Raw genomic sequence first — 22172 nt, 5'->3', positions numbered from 1 at the left:
AAAAGACGGAAAAAAGACGGAAAAAAGACGGAAAAAAGACGGAAAAAAGACGGAAAAAAGACGGAAAAAAGACGGAAAAAAGACGGAAAAAAGACTTTCACAGGTACCCAAAGTGGCAATGTGGAGGTTGTCAAGGTAGTCACTGAAAGCTAACTAACTACAAAGGGAGAAAGGAGGAACGATTCCTCCCTCTTTCTTTTCCTCCATCCTCAAGAAAATAGGCAGGCAGAACATATCTACAAATCATTTTGCTATTTATCTAAGTTTTCTATCAAAAAGATGTTCTTGTTCTCGTCTAGTTTTCAAGATTGGAAATACTTTGGTACACTTGCTCTAGCGAAAATTTGACACAGTTCTGGTTTAAGGCTGCGGCTGACCTGATGCCCTACCACAGCAACCAATATAATCATTTTGCAAGAACGGACACTCAGCTGTGTTCCTATTCACACAATAAAATACTGAAGGACAATGAGAATAGTAAGAGCAGCTGAATCACAGAATGTTCTRTCAAATATCTATGTAACTCAAAGTTCAACAAGGTATCTGAGAGAGTCAGCTCTCAGACAGGAATACAGAGGCACAAACCCACAAACTACTGACCTTTTGGCTTTTTGAGGAGCTCCTGCCATAATATTTCTTCCCTAACTTGGAATAGGAGTGTATATTCCAGCAGTACACCTTTGAAAGGATGCAAGCCTCTAAAGCAACAATTTTCTTGTGAATGCAATCACATAAGCAGGTAAGCTCTGAGATGGTCATTAGTTAATAGATGGAATATTTTAAGTTCCTGATATAAGTCAGTTCTAATACTGTACATCTGAATGTGTCACAGCCTTGTATCTGGCACTCAAGGAAATAGAAGTCAACTTTCAGGGACAAACTCAATTGACTCTGATGTTTGGCCCTTCAGTCTCCAGTAATTACTTGAAAAAGATCAAACTCAGCAAGCCATTTTCAAACTTAATCAAGTATGATTGGCATCAACTTTACTGAAACAAAGGCCAGTATTCACTTAAATTTAAGAGCTGCAGCTGCTGATGGCAAAGACTATTTTTAATATAAAGATACTAATATTTTATATAGACTACTACATTCTGTCCAAATGTTTAACACAAACCCCTCCAAATTACCAGGATTTCTGAATTAATCCGTAAATTGTTCAGCAGAAACTTACCTCTAAGCATCTTAAGTTAATTTTCCAAGTGAACTGAACTAACTTTTCACAGTGAAAAACAAGAAATGCTGGATTAAGTACAGACTTTTCAAGACTGTAGCTTCTATGGTGATGCACAGCTATAGCTTCATTATTCTTATTAATACTTCCTGGAATTAAGCTTTAAATAAACAGTAGTTATAAAAAGCATCTACTTTTGACCAGATCATACTTTTCAGTGTCATGCTTAGGTTGAGAGTGACGCAAGAGYGAAACTGAATTTCCAAAGATGATCATCTCTCAACCTCCACGGTATTTAGAGGGAACATGCCACCACAGGACATTGTATTCCTCTCTAAAGGTGTAGTCTGAAGAAAGATAAGACAACGAACCCATCTCTTCTCCAAGGAGGAGCTATATCCAAGCCACCTAAACTTCACCTACATCCTTGTGCCTAGTGTTTCCAACTAACTCTGAGCAGATTTTTCACTTTGGTCAGTGGAAAGAAGTCTGTGCCTCAACTACTAATGAGTCACAAGGACATAAATAGACTTAAGTTCCTCTGAGCACAGCTCTAAAGCTCCAACCCTAAAAACATCTACACATCATTCTTAACTGGACATAAGCAAGTACTTACTTTTGAATCTTGTAAGTGATGTTAGATCCCTTAGCCTTTGCCAATATATGTATCCAAAGTTTAATCTATTTTCAACAACTTTACAGACCATCATAGATTAAAGTCAATTACAGAGTTTTCAAATATGCCAGTAAATAGCTTGCCTTGGCCTCCACCCTCCCTCAGATAAAATGCATGTTTACCCAAAGTGTGATGATAGCTTACGCAGACATGAACCAACAGGCTTACTCTGAAGTACTGACTGCAGCGAATCCTCAGCAGAACAACAAAACTCACCCAAGAAAGGCAAGATTCAGGTGCACTCACATGCATTGATAGTTCAAACCTTCAGCTGCAGAAAAAGCACAGCTTACGTGCCTTTTAAGTTAAGAAACACGGGAATACTCTTTCTTGCATCACAAGTAATTCAGCATGGATGATGAAAGTGATGTTAAAACTGAATCTCTTTTTTTCCCCCTGCAATAGTTTCAGTATCTTGTCTTGGAGTTCTGGAAAGCATAAAGTATGTATTTATTCTTTGGATGCCAAAATATATTGAATGAAGATTCGCCAGCACCCTGCTGAGAGGAAGATGAGGTTGATAAGATCATAGGAGAGAATTCTTATAAGTTTATTTCCTTGAGCTTAATGGCCCATATATATGTAACAAAAAATTAAATCTGAATGCTCAAGAAATTAACAAAAAAGCCACCATTTTAAAGTGGTATCCAGTGACTGAAATGCAGTAGAAAGAGGAGAAGAGTGCTGGATGCCAAATTGAAGTACCAAGACGCAAAGGCCCTCAGTAGTCCCTTTCAAGCCTTGATTGTACTCATTAGGAATGCACTATGCTTCTCCAAAATAGTTTTAGCACAACAGTCCCATACAGAGCCACTGAATAACAATAAAACATACTTCTGAAAACTCAGTATTTATATCATCACAAGTGACTAAAATAAATTGAACCCAAAAGATGAAGTACATTATTCCTATCCAAAGGGTTCTGCAAGGGCAAACCAACTTATAGGGAGTCCCAATTGCTTCAGTAAAATGCTACCTTCACAGAACGAGAAGCAAGACTGGGACACACAGCACTCGTAACAGACCGGTAAGTGAGGAGAGAGTGCAAGGACAACAGCTGCTAACTGAGCTGGGAAAAACACCATGCCTATGATTTTTAGAAGCAAACAGATCTCTTTGGAAGTAAAACATTTTTTCTTTTTTCAAACAATAACATCTTCTGTTTGCCATATTGTCAAAATCTGATAGACTTTGTCTCAAAATACTAAGCTAAAGCTTTTAATCAAGGAAAAGTAACAGTTAAAAAAAAATTAAACATGAGGAAACAATGAGGTACCACTTCTTTAAGGTAAGACTACAACACTATCACGCACATAGAAAAAACATGAATAAAAGAAACGGCAGCTTCTTTTCATTCTGAGACTTGTTTTCCAGTCATAACTTTCTGACATTTTTCTCATTTGGACTGATTTTTCCCAAAACTGGATGAATTGAAATTTTAAACTAAAATTCTTCAGCCATTAACACATGAGGTCAGAAAATAAAAGCACTCCCTTAAGTTAGAAATTTGAAAGAAAGGTACCCATTATATAAGCATTATTATTATAGCATATTATTATTATGATAGCATTATTATTATAGCRTATTATATTAAGAGCCTTGAAAAAGAAAACAAAAGTAAAAACACTTCAGATTAACTCCAGCAGACATTTAGACCTCCTTCTGAGTCCATCCTCATCAGAAAGCCCGTAGGCCGGAACTGAACTCGACTTCCTCTGCATTTGCAGTTCTGAGCTTCTTCAACAAGCTATACTCACTGCTTTCAAACAGCCTTACACCAAGTCAAAGCAGTGTGAAGACAGAAACTTCCTGCTTCATATGCACGGAGGATAAGAGCAAGAACAGAGTTTGAACTACAAGTTAGAACTGGAAAGCATGTGGAAAATAAAAGGAGCTTTAAGACAAGTAAGTCTTGGAAGTGAACTAAGACAAAAGTTGAGTTGGGGAGAACAAAAGGTAAGATAAAGTGACTGGAAAAGGAGATGCAGTGTGCATGGGAACAGGCTGGGAGAAGACCATGGAGAAGAGGTGTGGGAGGTTTGGATCTGGTAACAAGGGGAAAGGAGTAAGATATGTATGAGAGAGGGAAAAAAACAAGGCTAGGATGAAGTACATAAACATTGGGTAAAGAAGCAAACAGTGGGGAGGGAGAAGCTGGGCAAAGAAATTGCAATGACTGGAGGTTAGCACTGACCAGGTAGGAAAAAAAAAGATATGAGAGCTGAAGTATTCACTTAAAGAAACCGGCTACCTCTGCTCATCAAGGAGTACTCTCTTACACAGTCTGGGGTGGGACTCGGAAGTCTACCATTCCTCTGGTGTCAATAACTGCAAAAATCTCTGAAGAATATCCTATCTCTCTTTACTGTTGAACAGCACCTGCCTTAAAATAACTTTCATGTCAAAAAGTCAAACATCCAGAGGCTGGGAAACACTATAAAAACTATCAAAAGGAATGTATAAAGAGTTGAATTTAACACAGACAACCTAAATTCTAGCATTTTTTAAACTTCTGAGTACTTGACTTTGAAATTTCCATTCTTTAAAAAGATGATGTATGCACACATACATCATTCAGCCAACAGTGCATTAATGCAAAACATTTTCATGTTGTAAATTTTATGTTGTAACCAAAATAAAAAATGAGCAGAGATACCTGTTTTGCGGTCTTGTGTGTTCCTTGAGTCACCCTCTTTGTTTTTCCACCAGCTTGCCATTTTGATTTTCCTGGGGGAGAAGCAGCTGATTTAATCAACAATAACAATTTTGATTAGATACAGCATTCTAAAATGCACATACGCCATCTTGCAATGTACTGATAAGACTGCAGCATATGAGACAATGGGTTCAATGAATTAAGAGGTTCATAAAGCTGTATACTCCAAATATATATTCATCAGTTCAGAATAAGGATGATGCCAGAAGACACATAACAAGTTAAAAAGAACAAACTAAGGCATAAACGACTGACTTTTTATTTCCCGAAAAGGATAACCTGCCCTTTAAGTGCTCAGGGACTCTTAAAGTCATATTACCACCACCTAGACATCAAATACAATACCAGTTTTCTACATAAACATTCATTTAAGAGCAGACATTATTATTCTAATCAGATATCATTACAGGATTAAAACAAGGTATATCTTTCTTAGAAAAAACAAACGTAATCATTTAGTTTTAAGTTTTCTTGAATCGTTCAAACAACCCAAACAGCAGATTTACATATTTTCTGCCAAGAAAGATTACGAGGAAAGGGCAGGGAGAGAGAACTTAAGACTGCATTTAATTCACTTAATTTTAGGTACTGAAAGGAAGAGAAAAATGTTTCCAGAGTGCAAGTCAGTTCACTTAAGATCTGAAACGCCCTGTCAAAGTATTTGTCTCTCTCTGCTGGTTATATGAAACAACTACAGCAATTATGCTTCCAAGACCGGTTTAAATGTCCACAGTCAGATAAGATGATTTCAGGTCTCAGCACTGAGATAGTGACAATTTCTTAACTGATTAAGAGTTATCTTTGCAAGGCTCTAAATTTTTGTCAACCTACATAGACCTGACACATTTGCATTTAATCCTTGGGATTTGCTCAGGGGAATTTCTAAGGTTTTTTCGATTGTTTTTTTTAAGATTTATTCCTCCAACTTAGTATCTAACTTGCAAAACATAAGAATCACAGGATCCAATTTCCAAAAATGTAAGCAAGTAAGACAAAATACTAACTATGGCAAGAGTATCTCTGTCTCTAGGACAGATCTACATSTAAGTAGAAGTTTCAAGATTATTTAGCTGGATAAAGCCAAGCAAATAAATGCATTAATTGAATGCAGTTCCTTCCTAGACCGTGGAAATCATTCGTGAATTTCAGAATTGTCCAGTCAAGTTTTTAACAGTTCTTACGCCAAATTCCCTAACATAGTCCAGCTGTTTTACATTGCTCTGGTTATGTAAAGCAGCTGTAAACCTGTCTTAATCAAGCAGTTTTACAGCTGGTTTGCATCATTGACTATTCCAGGGAACAAGGCCTTTAATTTTAAGACAAATTAAAAATTATTTGCTTGATAATTCATTTTTAAGTGCTACATTAGCCAAAACAACAGGTACAAATTAATATATTGAACTCAATTTAGCAGCATTCAGAAAAAATTAAATTTGACTACCACATGTATTAAGCTTCCTATTCACTAAAAAGCTTAAACTGTGGATCAGTTGTATGCCAGAATTACAATAACYGAAATATTCCAGTCACCAAAGTCTTTCTTCTGATACGATTTGCCTTCTGAAAAGACAAGACTGAGTGCTATGACATACAGAACTCGCACAGTGAAAAGGCTTACAAATTAACACGGGTATGTCAGAACTGAAAAACAGCAGAGGGATGAAAAAACAAAATCGCAGTCTCTTCAGATTCTACAAGAAACAAAAAGACAATCCATCACCTAAGAACAGGGAAATGTCTGAACAAGTCACCTGTAAAGATAAAAGCAAGTTTTCAGGCACTTTCAATATAAGGCAGACATTTAGAGAGCACAAAACTTATGTAAACACTGGGTTTTGCAAACTTAAAAGCAAATCATTTGTGGCAAGGATTAATTTTTCTTAAACAACTTCTTGGGCCAAAAAGACTTCTTTCAAAAAGATTTCTTCCATCAGAAGCCATATTTTGTAGCTTTATTATTCTTTTACTTCTAATAAATGACTCTGGTAATTAGAGGATGACTTTCTTTTTGCTTTTGTCTTTCTATATTCACAAATAGCGACAGCACAAGAGCCCTGTTCAACAGTTACGTGTATGTTCAGTGACTACTGGTATGTAATTATACAATACTACATGGTTGAAATGGATATGAACTTAATGACGTAGGAAGGGTGTAACCTACTAGGCATCTACTACATTTTAAGGAAAGAACAATAGTGACCAAAGAGGATAATCTAATGAGCTATTAAGTTGGCAATGTGAAATATATAAAGTAGCAAAGTTCTGCAATATTCAGGGAGCTACAGACATATTTTATGCCCTTAAATCCCTTTTCTCTCTCTCTGCTAATGAAAACACAGGGTTTATGTTTTGTGAAGACTTCTTGTCATAAAAAGGTGAAGTGCTAATATCTCCCCCCCAAAAACATTGATGAATTATTTTCAAAAGCAATCTTTTACACTAACAATCTCGAGAATTAGCAGGCATTGTTTCTTGCATGCCTCTTTTTCAAGATAATTTTGCAGATGCGGGAACGTAACTCTGGCAATAGTGAGAATCACCTTTCGATTTAGTACTTAATAGCAGCATTCATCTCTATTCTCACTATGGCTTCAGCTGCATAGGTTGTTTCAGTGCCTTTGACGCTATTTATCATCAGGTGTCGAGCGAAAACAATAACAGTTTATTTCTTTTCATCTCTTTGAACGAATTTGAGCATACAACCAGCTAAGCATTCATTTTTTTCCTCCAGTTCTTATACAGTGTGAGAAATCTATTATGTCACCTCTTTTCTTCCATGTATGTATAATATCTCTAAGGCAGAAAGTCTACATTGTAGTGCCATTACTGCATATAACCAGTCTGTTTTCCAAAATCTATCTTACTAGCCCCAGGTGGTGCACTTGTCCATCCTAAGAAATATCTTCGCAAAAATGCGGGTTAGATAAAACCTGGCTGCTTGCAGCTCATTTCAAATAAGACAGAGGTGTTTGCCTGAAGGAGACTCTGATTATTTCTGAAGTCCTAATTGAGGAAGCATAATGCCTAATTTTACTGCAAGCCAGACGCTTTAAAGAGCTCATATAGCTGTAGTAGATATGATTTTTCTAATTGTACAATGCTAAAGAACCAGAGAAATGACTGCTTTCAAGCACAGATATAATCTATAATTCTCCACATTTTTCCACCTCCAGATTGAATTACAGCAGTATATTTCACATGGAATTACTTTTACAAATCACTGTTATTGTCTCATCCAGAATATAATGGCCCTGTATTCCACTAACCGCACTACGCTGGATTCCCAGTCATCAGGGTGAAATTCAAGGTGTGAAACTTAGAAGCCTTGAAGAGCACCTTTCCCTTCACCTTATCGTCTGCCAGTTACAGTTAGTTCCAATGCTGCCAGGGCTTACACGAGATGTTTTCAGTCAAGACTCCAACTTCTTTACTTGGTCAAAGACAGCCAAGTTTCATGGTTTTCATCACATACTGCAAAGCCTATTTACTCCATTAGGCCCTTGCTAAAGGAGTGGATTAGACTGCAGGCTCTCCAGAGCATGCCAGGTACCTTTCAACCAATAAAATATGTTGCCTTATCCTGAAATGCTTAATCTGCAAATTAATTCTTTATGGTGAAAGGCCAAATGATTTCAAACAAATAGGAAATAAGAAGAGAACAGTTACAAACACAAGACTGTCCAATTTTTTTGACACATCTCTAAGTTACAAAGCTTATTAGCCCTTAAATGGGAAGAGTCAAGCCTCTGGGATATTTTAACTGTTACTGATACTGCAGATTAGATTTTATAATAACATTTGTGTGCAAGGCATATTTATGTACAGTACCTCAAATTTCAAGCTAGGTATATTAAGTAAATAAAAAAGCAAAATTTCTTAAGTTCTCTGTTAGAATCACCACAGGTTTCTAAAGTGGCCAAGACCTAAGTGATCATAGTAAGCAGATTGGGGCAATAGGTTTGGAACACTGATTTAATTCTGGATACAGAATATCAGACTACTGAATTTTTCCACAATTATACGACTCTCTTCCTTGGATACAAAGTCAATCATGTTGTTAATTATTCTATCCAACAGTACAGAATCAGCTGCATATTAATGAATCCTGTGAAGGAACACCTTCACTGCAATAGACGAAAAAAAATTTTAATCAGTCAGTACCTCTTAAATCATTGCCACCATGTTTTGTTTGAGACTGATTTTTCATGTCATTGATCTGTACTCATAATTAGAATTTCAGATCTGAGATAAGAAGGGTGCACACAGTTCCAAAATACATAACAGAGGAGCTATCTGCTGTTCCAGGAATCTCTCTGTTTTTTAAGGAAATACTTGGTTATTGACAGAAGTTATATATATATCTCCCTCAAGGAATTACAAAATTTTGGTTGCAATTCTTTTCATTATTGCTCTTTTATCCATGTCCTCTATATAACATGCACAAGTCTCTCAGAGAGAAAGTTAAATGTAAGAACACAAGCACATGATTTTTAAAGGAAATAGAAAAAGCAAGGATCCACGTACTTAAGAAATTAATCCACCATTTTAATTTATCAACTCTCYGTAACACTACCACTAGTGACAGCAAATGTCCATACCCTCACTGTTTCTCTAGAAAAAAGACTTTCAAAATGAATAATAGAGCATAATATAAAACATTAAATCACATACTGTTACTGCCAATGCAATACTTCTGAATAATGTTATGAGCAGAAGAAAGAGCAGAAGGACAAATTTCTGCTTTGTATGGAAGAGTTGCTGGACAGGCTCAGGCAACCTGAACCTTTGGCCTGATTTACACAGGCCCCTGAACGAGTTAGAACTGTCCTAATTTATAATATTGCTTTATCATTCCTCAGGGACAAAATACATATTGAAAGATCAGCATAAAATGAATCAGAGCTCACTGACACCAACATATATACCCTCTATGCCAAGAGGAGGGTCAAGAGATAAAGGATGTGGCTCTGCCAGACTCTCATTAGCCACAAGTTCTTTTCCAGAGAGAAAATTTCCACCAGGCAATTATCATCAGATTCTTCACACTGTGCAAGAAGGCCAGCCTATGATTTAATGAGAAAATTTGGGGGAAAAACATGCAAAAAAACCTTTAAATATTACAATGATGGTAATAGTACCAAAAGAAGCAAATAAATACAGCTACTTTTATAACTTTACCATAGGGGCAAAGTATATATAACAACTATTCAAGTGCCGCTATTTAACAAAGGCTAAAAATTTACATTCATCCTTCACACTAAGTAAGAAAATGTTACACTTAGAACAAACATTCATCTACAWCTGCAGATCTACAATAGTCCATTCATTTTTAAGGAAAAAATCTTACTTGAAAGTTTCCAGAAGAATATTACAAGCAATGCAGAACTAAAAAGTAACAAATTCTTTAAAGAGAAATTGAACCAACTCTCAAGTAGCTCAAACATACTGTTAGAAATGCATTGTATGTTCCTTTTACATATATTTGTTCATAGTYCTACTTTCCCCAAAGGTGCAAGTCAGACTCCATAAATATTTCAGGCCCCAATTCTACTCTGCTTAAGTGACATCTATGACTAGTCYGTTAATATCAATGGATTTACTAACAAAATCAAAAATGTGAAGGAGATTACAAGACCAGCAAGTAGATAAATGCATCTTCTGGAGACAGAGGTAAATGAAGCTGCCGTAACAACAGAAAATTGGCCTACTTAAAAATGCACATACTCATGATAATAAACAGAGCAACTGCACATGATCCAAAGCTGGGAAGTATGCATTTTATCATGACAGACTATGCTGAAGTCTTAACCTGTTTCCTTTTTCTTCTCTTATGAAGTCTATTTTGCCTAAAAGGAAACTGCAGTAGTTTCCTTGCTTCTGCTTGATCAAACACGAAGAATCCTGTTATACATTTCTTGACAAATAGCTTCTGTGCCGTTTTCCTACTATATGTAGCTAACGAAGATTTACAGACTAGTAGTACCTGCTGTTCTGCTGACTGGTTAGTGCTTACTAGAAATTCCACTATACAAAAGGCCTGTGATTACATGCTTTAGAAAGGAAGTTGAAAGCACTAAGACAGCTAGGAGGAGGCTGAAGTAAGAGTCATAACCTGAAACCAAAGCTTGAAAATTTGGAGGCTTGTAACTAGGTTTAGGTCTTATTTGATAAACAAAAGATACCCATCATTCCGCTTGTCTGTGTTCAACAGAGGTGCAGCTAAGCATTCTGAACTGAATGCAGTTTTCTTGATGAAATCTATAAAAATGTCCATGCACAAACATCTAAATAGATTTTTATCCACCTTGTTATATTCTGTGTCTTTAGACTCTTCAGCTTTAAAAAAAAGGAGTGAGGGCAGATCTTGGCCAATCCTTTTTCATTTTTCTCTTGCTTCCACAACCTTCTTCAGTCTGTTTCAGACAAAACTGATATCAAGAAAACTCCAGGTTTGTAYGTGTGCTAGTCCTTCAGAGCAAAATCAAACACTAATGGGTTAACTAAATTCATCCCGATTCTTCTTGAYGTTGTTTTTTTCAGGAACTCTTCTATGAACTCATTCTTTCATGTTCACAGGACTAACATTAGAAAGAAAAAAAAACTGCAAATACACCTTAGCATGCCAGAGACAGTCCAAGCTTTGCTTTAGTAGACCAAAGGTTAATTATCTTTTGTAATGTAGGCATAACTGTACATAGAAATGTCTTCTCCACAGAGGGAATCACAGAATAGTTGATGTTSAAAGGCACTTCTGGAGATTGTTTTAGTCCAACCCTCCTGCTCAAAGTAGGGCCAACTAGAGCAGGTTGCCCAGGATTGAGTTCAGTCAGGTTTTGAGTATCTCCAAGGATGGAGAATCCAAACTTCTCCGGGCAACCCGTTTCAGTAAAAAAGTTTTACTTTTAGACACTCCTGCCTAAGTCTCAAAAGCAGCAGTGCCTCCACAGGGACCTGTGAGCTACAGAAATACTTAAGGTGGAGTCCTCAAGAACAGCATTCTGATGTCTGGAACAGCTTGAGAAGTATAACAACTGAAAGTCTAACTCCTGGCTGCGTAAATCATCAGGTCACAGGAGAATATTACAACAGTCACAAGACTGTTCTGAGGATTCACTTGCATTAGGGAAAGTTGTCCCCACATATCCCCTTTAAAAAAATTCTTCACAGCTGCCTACCACAGACTGAAGTGATACTAAAAGAAACTTTCAAATTTCTTTGGTTTACAGCACAGAGAGCAATTTGTTGGATTGCTCTAAGCCGTCCCTAAAAATCTGAAACCTCAACTTAAAAGGGACTGCTTGTTAACAATCTTTTCCAAGCCCAATATTTTAAGATAATGTTATTATATTAAACAGATATCTTGATATCATCAAGAGGACAGTCTTAGATGTTCTTTACAGAAAAAAATAAAAACAACTTTTAATCTGTCACAGTACAGGTTTTACAAAGTTATCTTTCAATGACAGTGCATTCATTTTGAAAAAAGGGTGAAAAATACTACTATGTATACTAAACAATCATTTAATATTTTTATGCAGAAATCATATGTCAGAAGTATGCGTCCATGCTCGCAATTCCAGTGGACAAAGAAATCGGAGGGGAAAAAGTTGGGGGAAACAGCTAAACACCTACCATCATCATCTTTGTTTTCCAGTGGGACACTCCATGCAATTAGGTTCCTTGCCGTACGGCCCTCTTCTGCAACTATTTTTCTCACTTTGTCATGACTGTTAGAACGCTGGAAAGAAGCCTAAAACCAAGAAATACAGGGAGGGGAAATATTTACATATTTTATATTAATGTATACATATTTATTTATATGTACACACACACACACATATATAAAAGAAAGGCTTCAATATATTAATTCCATCCAATATATGGCTAAACCATCTAAAGTGGGGGTGCCTGGGTAATGTATTTTTGCCAGCTAGTGGAACCAGGTGTACATATTCATCTTCACAATCAACTGTTTTTCTTTGTGATTAGCAGACAGATTCATCAAAATGATCTGAGTTACTACCCAGCCCTCTGTACAGGCGCGTCCACATCGGACATTTTTTTACCTCAATTTAACTGACTGTCAGTGCTGCAGCACAGTAGACTCTACAAATGCTTTAGTTACCTTCAGTTAATTAAAATCAATTAATCAAGATAAAAGCTGCATGATGCCAAAATAAATGTGTTAGCTGACTGAAGAAAGCCTGGAGAAAGGCACAGGGTTTATCAGAACCATCTGAAACATAGAGAAAAAGCTCACCTCTTTTTCACTGAGAATATAGAAAGCAATTCCTGGCAACCGTTATTACTAGAAAGCTGCAGGTGTTAAAGACAGAACAGGGGTGCTGAGAATGAACTTTGTTTACCTAACAAATGTATTTCTTTGCATGTGCAAAATACAATTATTTCTTAATATATATGCTTTCAAAGATCTTGTAATGGTGTATCAGCTGACAGATGTCGATTAGATAAAATCTTGCCTCTTCATAAACTGTATCAAGTTATTCCCCAGAAAATAATTTGAAACAAAGCCAAGCCCTATACAGTAATGCTAAAGCTATGTATTGTGATGGTGCCAAACTGCTGACCAAGGTATCTTTGGACAGTGAGAAACTTAACCACAAAGAAGTTATGTGAATCTAAACATTATTTTAAGCATTAACAGACTCATTTTCTATAGCACTAATCAGAAGATGCCTTTTTCCCCTTTTTGTTCTTACTATTGTATTAAACCTGTAACCACTTGGTATTCTAGTACCAGCACATATTTAGAAAGTAAATACATTAAAAATGAATAGAGCAGATGAGTGACTGTAATATATCAAGGTGGTAGGAAATGCAGTAAAAATGAGAAACTGCTTCTATTTGAATGTTTATATAGTAATATTTAACCTAAATTTATCTCATCCAGATGTCCTCAATTGCTTGTTTCAAAGCCACAGTGTGCCATCTAGTGCTCCACAGAGTACTACCTAGACATACTATCATGCAATACAATGAAAAAAAAAGCATAAAAGCACAGCTGTATAGGTGAATTTTTGAAAACCTAATAGGCAAATGAAGCAAATTATATAAATAGTTAAAACAAACAACTAAAGCACATTAACCAACAAAATCTATTCTAAAGTGGTTCTAGTCTATCCTTTTTCTATATAATTACCTATTCTATTGAACCAAATTTGTTTTTTATTGCCTTTTTGCTTAACAATACACTTTTCATCATCAATCTAAGAGCTAATAAAGATTCACAAATGTCACATAACCAATTTTAAATCAGTTTAAACTACTGTATAAACCCCCATGTAAATACTTATGGTAGCTGACTTCAGGATCGAGTCAAATTACATTTAACTTAATTGTCTCTAAACCAAAATAAGACTGTTCAGACTGCATTTTGCACTAATTTATCCTAAAATTAAAAAAAAACAAACAACCCCCCCCCCCAAACAAATACCCAAATACTCATCTTAGCTGGAAATAAGACTCTTCTACTGCATCCCCCTGCCAAAAATGGGATAAGTAGATAAAACCTTTCCTGACAAACATTTTACTAGATCTTTTAAAACCTCCAATAGCAGAACATGTTCACCCTGCACAACCCATGCAATACTTAACTGTGCCTTTTCCTGCAATATAAGCCCGTTAATTCTTGCCATACAAAGTAGACTTGGAGATCATTTGAATTTTATATTATTCTCCCCTATATTTTATGTTCTTACGTTCTGTTCCATCCTCTATCAGTCTTCTCATCTTCCAGGCTTACTATCCCTATTCCTTTAACCTTTTCTCTTTTATTTTCCAAATCTCAGATTCCAAGTTTTCTTGGAGCAGTTAGGGTTTTCTCTTCTAGACTGTCTCCAGCTGATTCATATCCTTCTTGAAATACAATGTCCAAAAGCAGATACTGCACCTTAATGAAGGCTTTCCCAATGCTAGATGCCATGGATGGATTATTCACATCTTGCACATGATACTCCTATATAAACAACCCAAAAGGATAACTGCTCTTTTTGCCATATAATATTGTTTTGTCATGACTTATGATACAATCACTTACACTGCATATGCCATGATATATCACATATAAATTAGCATGACTTACACAATCACAGAATAACAAATATTAGAAGGTACCTCTGGAGGTCTTCTAGTCCAACCCCCTTCTCCCCAGTCGAAGTAAAGCCAGCTCTTTTTCCTAATAAATAAACAGAACTTCCCTTGTGCACCTCTGACTCTCTGTAATCCTAACGTTCCTTTCTGCACAACTGTTGCCAAGCCAGTTGTTCTCTATCCTTCTATCTGCAGATCATCACTCCATGTAAGCATAAAACTTTGCATTAGTCCATACTGAATAGTTGTTTTTTTTTAATAAGCCATTTCCTCTAATTTGTCCACATTATTTTAAAGTCAAACTTTAGCTAACGCTTGCAATCTGTGTGCATACACAAGCCGAATGTTTTAGGAAAGTAATACCTATTAACACAGAACTTTTATTATCCCAATTTTAAATTTTATTCAAACCAATGACATATAATTTAAAAAAAGATTTGTTACAGGGACTTTTTTTTTTTCCACAAGATTTTCTAGCATCTCTTAAAACTAAAGGAAAACAGCATGGATTCTGTACATCCCTATCATTCTGAAAAGGGCATAATTTTAATACTTTTTCTCTCCATAACACCAACATCCAAAGCAGCCAATAACCAGAACCTAAAACAATACTATAGAAACACATCCTAGAGAAAATTTCTGAACAAAAGTTTTAAACRTGAAATGGAGCCCAACTGAAGTGAGATTTGGACTAAACATTATTTCCTTCTTTTAAAATATTATTGAAAGCAAACATTCGTGATTGGAATACTCCCCTTAATTGCACAACAAACCTCTCATGTAGGTATCTAAAGCCATTATTTCACGATACAAAGTTTTTGGCAACTCTTCTGTTTTAAGACATTTCTGCCCTTTTCTTCCCACTACTCACACCACAATCCATCACAAATGTGCTAGCTCAAATGTTGGAGGTGGGGAGGAAGGTATACGCCATGAACATGATTAGGGAACTAATCCAGATTTTGAAAGTCTTCAGGGGTACTACAGGACTGGCGGAAATGTTTTCACAGGATTAATTCCCTTATCCAGTTTACAACGTAGAACTCTCATGTAACGTGGCAAGAAAYGAGTGGCAGGAGGTAAGGGCAAGTATCTTAACATCACTTTTCCAAGTACTTCATACCCTGAAACAAGAGCCTGACTTAAGATTCTAGTGTCCATAAGTTGGATATCAATCAAAAGAAATAAAAGAAACCCCTAAAGGAGTTCTCAAAGGAATAGTTAAGACTAATGAAGTGTACAGCCATCAAAGAAAAGCAGAGAAGTGTGAAACTATTTTGCAAAGGCCATAATAGGTATGAAGACAGCCTTTTTATTTGATAGGAGCTAGAATACCCTTTTTCATATAGTGAAGTGATTCTGATATATAGGTTTCTGAGAGCTTTTTCAACCTAAATCCCTTGTGTTTGCTACTTAAGTATCCAAAGTAGATACYTTCTTCAAACTGCTGGAGATACAATCATCCATTAGGCAAGAGGTGCTATTAGAAAGTTGTTTAGCCTCAAATCAGATTGTTGTTATTTGGTCTCTCCTACTTCTTTGCAACCATTCCCTTATGCTTTGTAAATGGGGAGCATACTCTGAGGCATGACTGTGAATATTAAAGGGCCTTTTATTATGATTCTCATTTTAATGATGCTCAAAAAATTACACAAAGATATTTCTGTAATCATCAGTTTCATCCATTGCATTCTCAACAAAAAAACCCATCAGCACTAATCTCAGCTACTTTAAAGAAAAACACTCCTCATTAGTGTAACCAATAAAACAAACATGGTCTTACACAAGAATACAGGTTGGATGAAAGCAGCTGAAACAGGAGTCAATTGAAATGAACACAAATGTCTAAAAGACTACAAGAACGAGACCCTGACGTGCCTAGAAGTGATGCAAAACCAGCAGGAAGACTGACAATTCTTCTACAACAAATTTCATCTCTGAAGGTTTCTCATGATGGTAATAAATTTAATTGATTTCATTTCTAGAATCGATACTGTCAGACAGAGAACAAGTGAACTGCTTTATCAATGAATTGCAATCTGAAAACTTTGGATGCAATTTCCATGTCCTCCATTATCAGGGACTTGACATCTTTTATGAACTGCTGTGTATCTAAGTATCCCCCAAAATTAAAACACACAGAATCCACAGGGACAAATTCGTATTATTAATACTACAAAGAGCAAGTCCCATGTACAAAAAAAGCATATCTCTATTCCTAATTCCTCAGATTCTGACCTCATTACTACTTTCATCCCATCAAACTTGCTAATTTCAWAGCATTTGCGTTGGCCAATTATGTGGTCACCACTACATTAACTACAGACAACCCTCACCTGAGACTGCTGCTCTGGAGTATTTCTTCCCCCAGACCACTGATAAGAAAAATTTTCAGTGCAGCTTAAAAAAAATAGTATTTTCTTAAGAATTTTAAGTATAACAAAAAAACTTGGAACTATAAGCAGCAGTGTTCCTATTTATACTTGCCTGCCAAATATGGCAAATAAAATAAACTTTAAAAAATACCTCATCGTGTAGACACCGACATTTGCAAGGATTGCAAGAATTGTCAGTATTCCTGCTGGTTTTGCATCACTTCTAGGCACGTCAGTGTCTCATTCTTGCAGTCTTTTAGACATTTGTGTTCAATATTAAAAATGCCATCTTTTAACATTCCCTCAAGACAAGATAACAATGATATATGCATACATTCAAGAAAATTTGTCTCAGAACATTTCTGTAACATTTATGTTACTATGTAAAGTTTTAATTCTTTCTCCCACTTGTTAAGCATTTGTCTCAAAAATTTCTTGATAGGAATTCTCAACTCTATCAGGGGAAAAGTATCCCTTTTTCACAATATGAAAAGCACAAATTATGTATACACACCTTAAAATGACCAGCTAAATGCTACCAAAGGATTCATATAGAAGCTGATGATATTAAAAGAAAAATAATTTCCCCATAAAGCTATAACTTACATTTTGAGTAAATAAATACTTTATTCATGGTACAAATACTTAAGCATTTTTGGAAAAAAACAAAGATTTTAAGATCTTACAGATGATTACTGCTACTGCAAATACTTATTTCTTTATTTCTAAACTTTACAGTATTTATATCTTGGCAAAAATTTGTATTAAAAATACCTTGTTCATTCTGGCTAATCTAAATTTGCTACATTATTCAAGTAAGTAAAACACGCCCTCCCAAATAAAACAGTCCTTAGTTTTATCAGAAGCAACTGCTTTTGGAGTTTCTTTTGTTTTGAGAAAAAGCTTCAAAAACCAAATTAATTTTTTAAGTTAACTCCCACCCCATATTGATTGCACATATATAATTCAAGTATTAAAATTTTCATCAGACTATGCTCAGAACCTGTGACTAATTAAAATGTACACAGTGATAACATATCAAACTTCTCCAATGACATGAGAAAACGTGCCAGGTATGAAATTGCTCTTCATGCCTGTTTCACAATGTCACAGTTTCATAAACCGACATGCAACAAGGCAGGTACTGCCACATCATAAACACGCACAATGTTTTTAATGTTCTGTGCCACGAGGCACTCCAGCAACAGAATGTTTTCTAACATATTTAACATTTCTTTTTAAATGTTAAATGTTTAAATTGTCAGATTTAGGGAAACAACCTGAATCGAATTTCATATTTTGAAAATGTAAATAAATTTACTAGGTCTTTTCCTTTAGCCTCCATACAGTATCATTTCATTATTGAAATTACCTTCACTATTCTTGGGGGGGGGAAAAAAAGTATTAAAACCTATCAGAACAAATTTTTAAAATAAGAGCTCAAATCCATACCCACAGCAGTCTTTGTAAGCAGTTTGCTCTTTCACCATTTTTAAATTAAACTTGGACCACAAAGTTTCTAAGAGCAATCATTCGATGTTACTAAAAGTATTTTCTGATAGAAATAAAGGAACACGTTCACGAGGCTAATTAAACTGTGCACAGAGTGCCAAATTGCTCAGCATCAGTTTTTCAGAGATCACTCGAGCATGATCAGCGCCAAGGCAAACCTCTGTTTAAGTAATTAATTGTTACTGAAACAAAGACCTACTTAGCAATACCTTACAATTTGGCAAGTCCCACTCAATACTGAAAATGCTGGCACTTACAACCCATGTTTCATTTATACAACAGAGTTCTTCAGACTTCTACATAGACTTCTATACTACAAAACAAATAATTACATAGGTTGTGATAAAAAGGCCATGTCCTTACAAATTCAGGTATATTTTTGTATGTTTTGAGACTCTTCAGAATTTTTTCTCATATATATAATTACATTTTCAAAAACCTCTCAAAGAATATTTGATTTAAAAAAATAAAAGCAGTTAAATATCAGGTCATTCCAAATGTAGCATCTTCCATGCAACTGAGATCTGGTCCTTTTGTTTCCATGACCTGTTAAGCATAATACAAACTATTTTTTAAAAGATGTCTTCTTCATTCAGCACATGGTATTAACAGTGCTCTTTACTAGGCAGTTTAGTTTTTCTTTTTATCCTCTGGGAAGACTTTTAAATGGTCTTCTCAATGCAATACCATTTTATGTTAAGACGACAATCTTCACACTACTTCAAGGTGATTAGTTTTCCTCTCACACTTTACAGAAAGATCAAAAATGTCAACATTTTCAACTTATTTGAAGCCTACAGGATAGTGACAGGAAACATGTCACCGTCACAGAAGCTCTTCAACTCTAAATGTAAGAGACACCAAGCAATACATAAATCATGAGCACCAACTCTACTGCAGCACCCTGGGCCCTTGTTCAGCTTTGTGCTGTACCACCTCACCACACCATGCTTTGCCCTCTGCCATTCCCCGAGCCGGGTTGCTCACCATCCTCCCCAAAGCATGAAGGTGCCATCTTCATGGCTTTTCCTCTTCAGCCATGCAGACAGAGAAGGGTCAGTGTTTCTTAGTTTTACATATGAACGTCAGTAGTTTCTGGCAATACAACAGATTAAGTACTGGGAGAGACCACCTAGGGCCCAGGGAGTTTCCATCAGAGGATGTGATCCCAATAATCTCTCTCAACTCTAATCAACAAATCTCCAATCCACAAATTCAAGAATCTGTTCCCTACTTTTTATTAATTCCCTTCAAAAGCTTCTTGTGAAGTGACTCTCTGCAACAAGAAAGGCAGCAACTGTATCAAAGCTTTATTGAGTCTGTTCCCAACAGTAGACCTAGGAAAGTACTGGAGTGGTGTGAATCCACTTCTGCTCCTTCAGGAATTAGGCATGCTGTATCATACTCCTCTACAATTCATGTAACCAATAACTGGCTCTTGAACACAAAAAATTCTAACAATGAAGGAATTCAATGTCATTTTTTAATCTCTCTAAACCTCTCTGAAAACTAAAGGTTCACAGAATACCATCTGCTTCAAGACAACATACTGTATATTAAGTACATAAAAGGCGTGACAAGTTTCTGTAAGAAGAAGCATATACGCTTCATGAAAAGACATTTTTTACAATGGGGTAAATATTAAAATACTTAAGTATTTGAATCACCTTTAACAGTTCTTTATCATCACAGAAAATACAAAATCACCTTAAAGTACTTCAGAAGTCAAACCTCACCTAACCAAACACTATACATTTTACAAAAACAGACAGGAAAATTGTAGGTTTTCTTGCAGTAGGAAAAATCCTAATACACTGTTACAATAGCTAAATGACTTACCATCACGTTATAGCCTTCCTCCACATCAACAGGTTCACTTATTACATTTTTGGCTGACCCCATTGAGTTCTCATACCTGTGTCAAAATAAATGCAACTAGTCAATTTTACTTGAACCATTTCTAAAATTTATTTTAACTTCTAAGCAGCATTTACATCATGCACAGAGGAATACCACAATTAAAACTACCCTCTGAAAACTTTATCAAGTGTTGGCATTGCTCCTTATTAAAAGCAGCCAAAGGCCCAAGAAAAAAACAACAAAAGATAGAACGACCCTACAAAAAAGTTTAAATGTCCACATAATAAGACAGCAAATAGTACAAAGAACATTATGAAGCCCTAATAGAAATCAACTGCATGGACTGCTCTAGAATAAGGAAAGGCAACAAGAATAATTGAATGCATGGAAAATCTTTCCTGTAATAGAAGAATGGGCAAGCTGGTCCTGAATACAAAAAGAAAAATGAATCAGGGACATATTGAAAATCTATATCAGATAATCAGTGGTAAGTAAAAAAAAAAGAGGTGGAAAACTTCTGTTTTCTTAAAAAACAAACAAACAAAAACCTGTGACATTCCCTGTACAAGTCAACTCTGGAAAAGTAAATATTTGTATCCAGTATTGAACTACAGAACTATTGCCACAAATACAGAAGCAGAACATGGGGCTGAACATTTATAGGTTTATTAAGAATTTCCAGAACTGTTATAAAAATTCTAAAATAAAATTAAACCCCTGGYTTCTTGGTTGAAATAAGTTCCTATTGTCTATTGATTAGAGTGCAAAAAACTCCTGCAACAGTTCTTACATCTTCTTCTGAAGGATTAGATGTGAAACAGAAGTTGGAGACACTTCTAAACTCTCAGAAATCACACAGCAGAACAAGATTAACTTTGTGTCAAATCTACAGAGGGATTATGGTAGTCTTTATCATTAATGATACTGCTGTTCCCTTGCTCTCAGATTACATCTTCCACTCCTATAAATTGCCTATTTTTCTAACAACAAATAGTCAAAAYCTATGTAAACAATCAGAGAGTTGTTAGGTTTGTTTCCTTTCTATTTGTTTGTAATCTTTAAGACTACCTGCTGAGCTTAGGAAAGCACTGAAACATTTTGCAGTTGCCTGAAGGAAGCTGAACTTTTGAAAAAGAAGCGTAACTGTACTTCAGCATTACTTAAGACATCAGGACAGGCCCAGCATGAATAGGAGCCTCCAACATTTAGATAAACTGGAAAACTGTGCTTTTGCCCACAAACTTTAACTTGATTATAATCACAGAATAATAAAATCCCATGAAATTAAGTAAAAAAAAAAAAGAGGCCCAAATATTTTCACGGTACTGCAAGGTATTTGGAAAATATTTAGAAACAAGAATCTATAATTCAGAAAAATTAGAGAAGTCAAAGCCTATCACCGAGCGTGTTGCAAGACTGTACTACACCGCCTGTTACTGTGACCATAATTTTCTTTCTGACGGCAAAGGCACAAGCCACAGTGTTATTAGTCTTAAAAGCACAGCTACTCACACCCCTAGTAGCAGTGCCTAAGGGATTACAAGCAGGTTTCTCCCTCGCACACGTAAAACTTCCACTCCACGAGAGAGGTGGAGAATCAGGGACGTTAATCCCCCGCACACGCGCGGGAGCCGCTTTCAAGCACGGCAGCCCCACGTTTTCCGCACAGACCGGGGTCGCGACGGCCGGTCGGGGCGGGAGGGCCGGAGGCTCATTGGGCACGGGGAGGCCCCCGCCGGTGCCGGGCGC

At 36.0% G+C, this 22172-nt stretch overlaps 1 protein-coding gene across 6 annotated transcripts in view; it reads right to left on the bottom strand.

Annotated features, from left to right (window-relative positions):
• SCAPER (S-phase cyclin A associated protein in the ER) overlaps nt 1-22073 on the bottom strand; it is a 195328-nt gene extending 173255 nt beyond the window's left edge. For 3 of the 6 annotated variants that reach the window (XM_026068287.1, XM_026068289.1, XM_026068292.1), the window contains exons 1-4: nt 21214-21232; nt 20403-20478; nt 12199-12316; nt 4507-4577 (exon numbers count right to left, since the gene is read on the bottom strand). In XM_026068287.1, coding sequence (XP_025924072.1) covers nt 4507-4577; nt 12199-12316; nt 20403-20478; nt 21214-21215 — 267 coding nt within the window. In that variant the 5' untranslated portion in view covers nt 21216-21232. Of the gene's footprint in view, nt 1-4506; nt 4578-6286; nt 6318-12198; nt 12317-20402; nt 20479-21213; nt 21233-21935 lie in introns of those variants that run through there. The other 3 variants (XM_026068288.1, XM_026068290.1, XM_026068293.1) reach the window with 3 other exon arrangements.
• Nucleotides 22074-22172: the final 99 nt, after the last annotated feature.

Source organism: Apteryx rowi, unplaced genomic scaffold (assembly GCF_003343035.1).
Source record: "Apteryx rowi isolate R43461 unplaced genomic scaffold, aptRow1 scaffold_27, whole genome shotgun sequence".
Taxonomy (NCBI): domain Eukaryota; kingdom Metazoa; phylum Chordata; class Aves; order Apterygiformes; family Apterygidae; genus Apteryx; species Apteryx rowi.
This window is presented reverse-complemented; position numbering and strand designations above follow the sequence as displayed.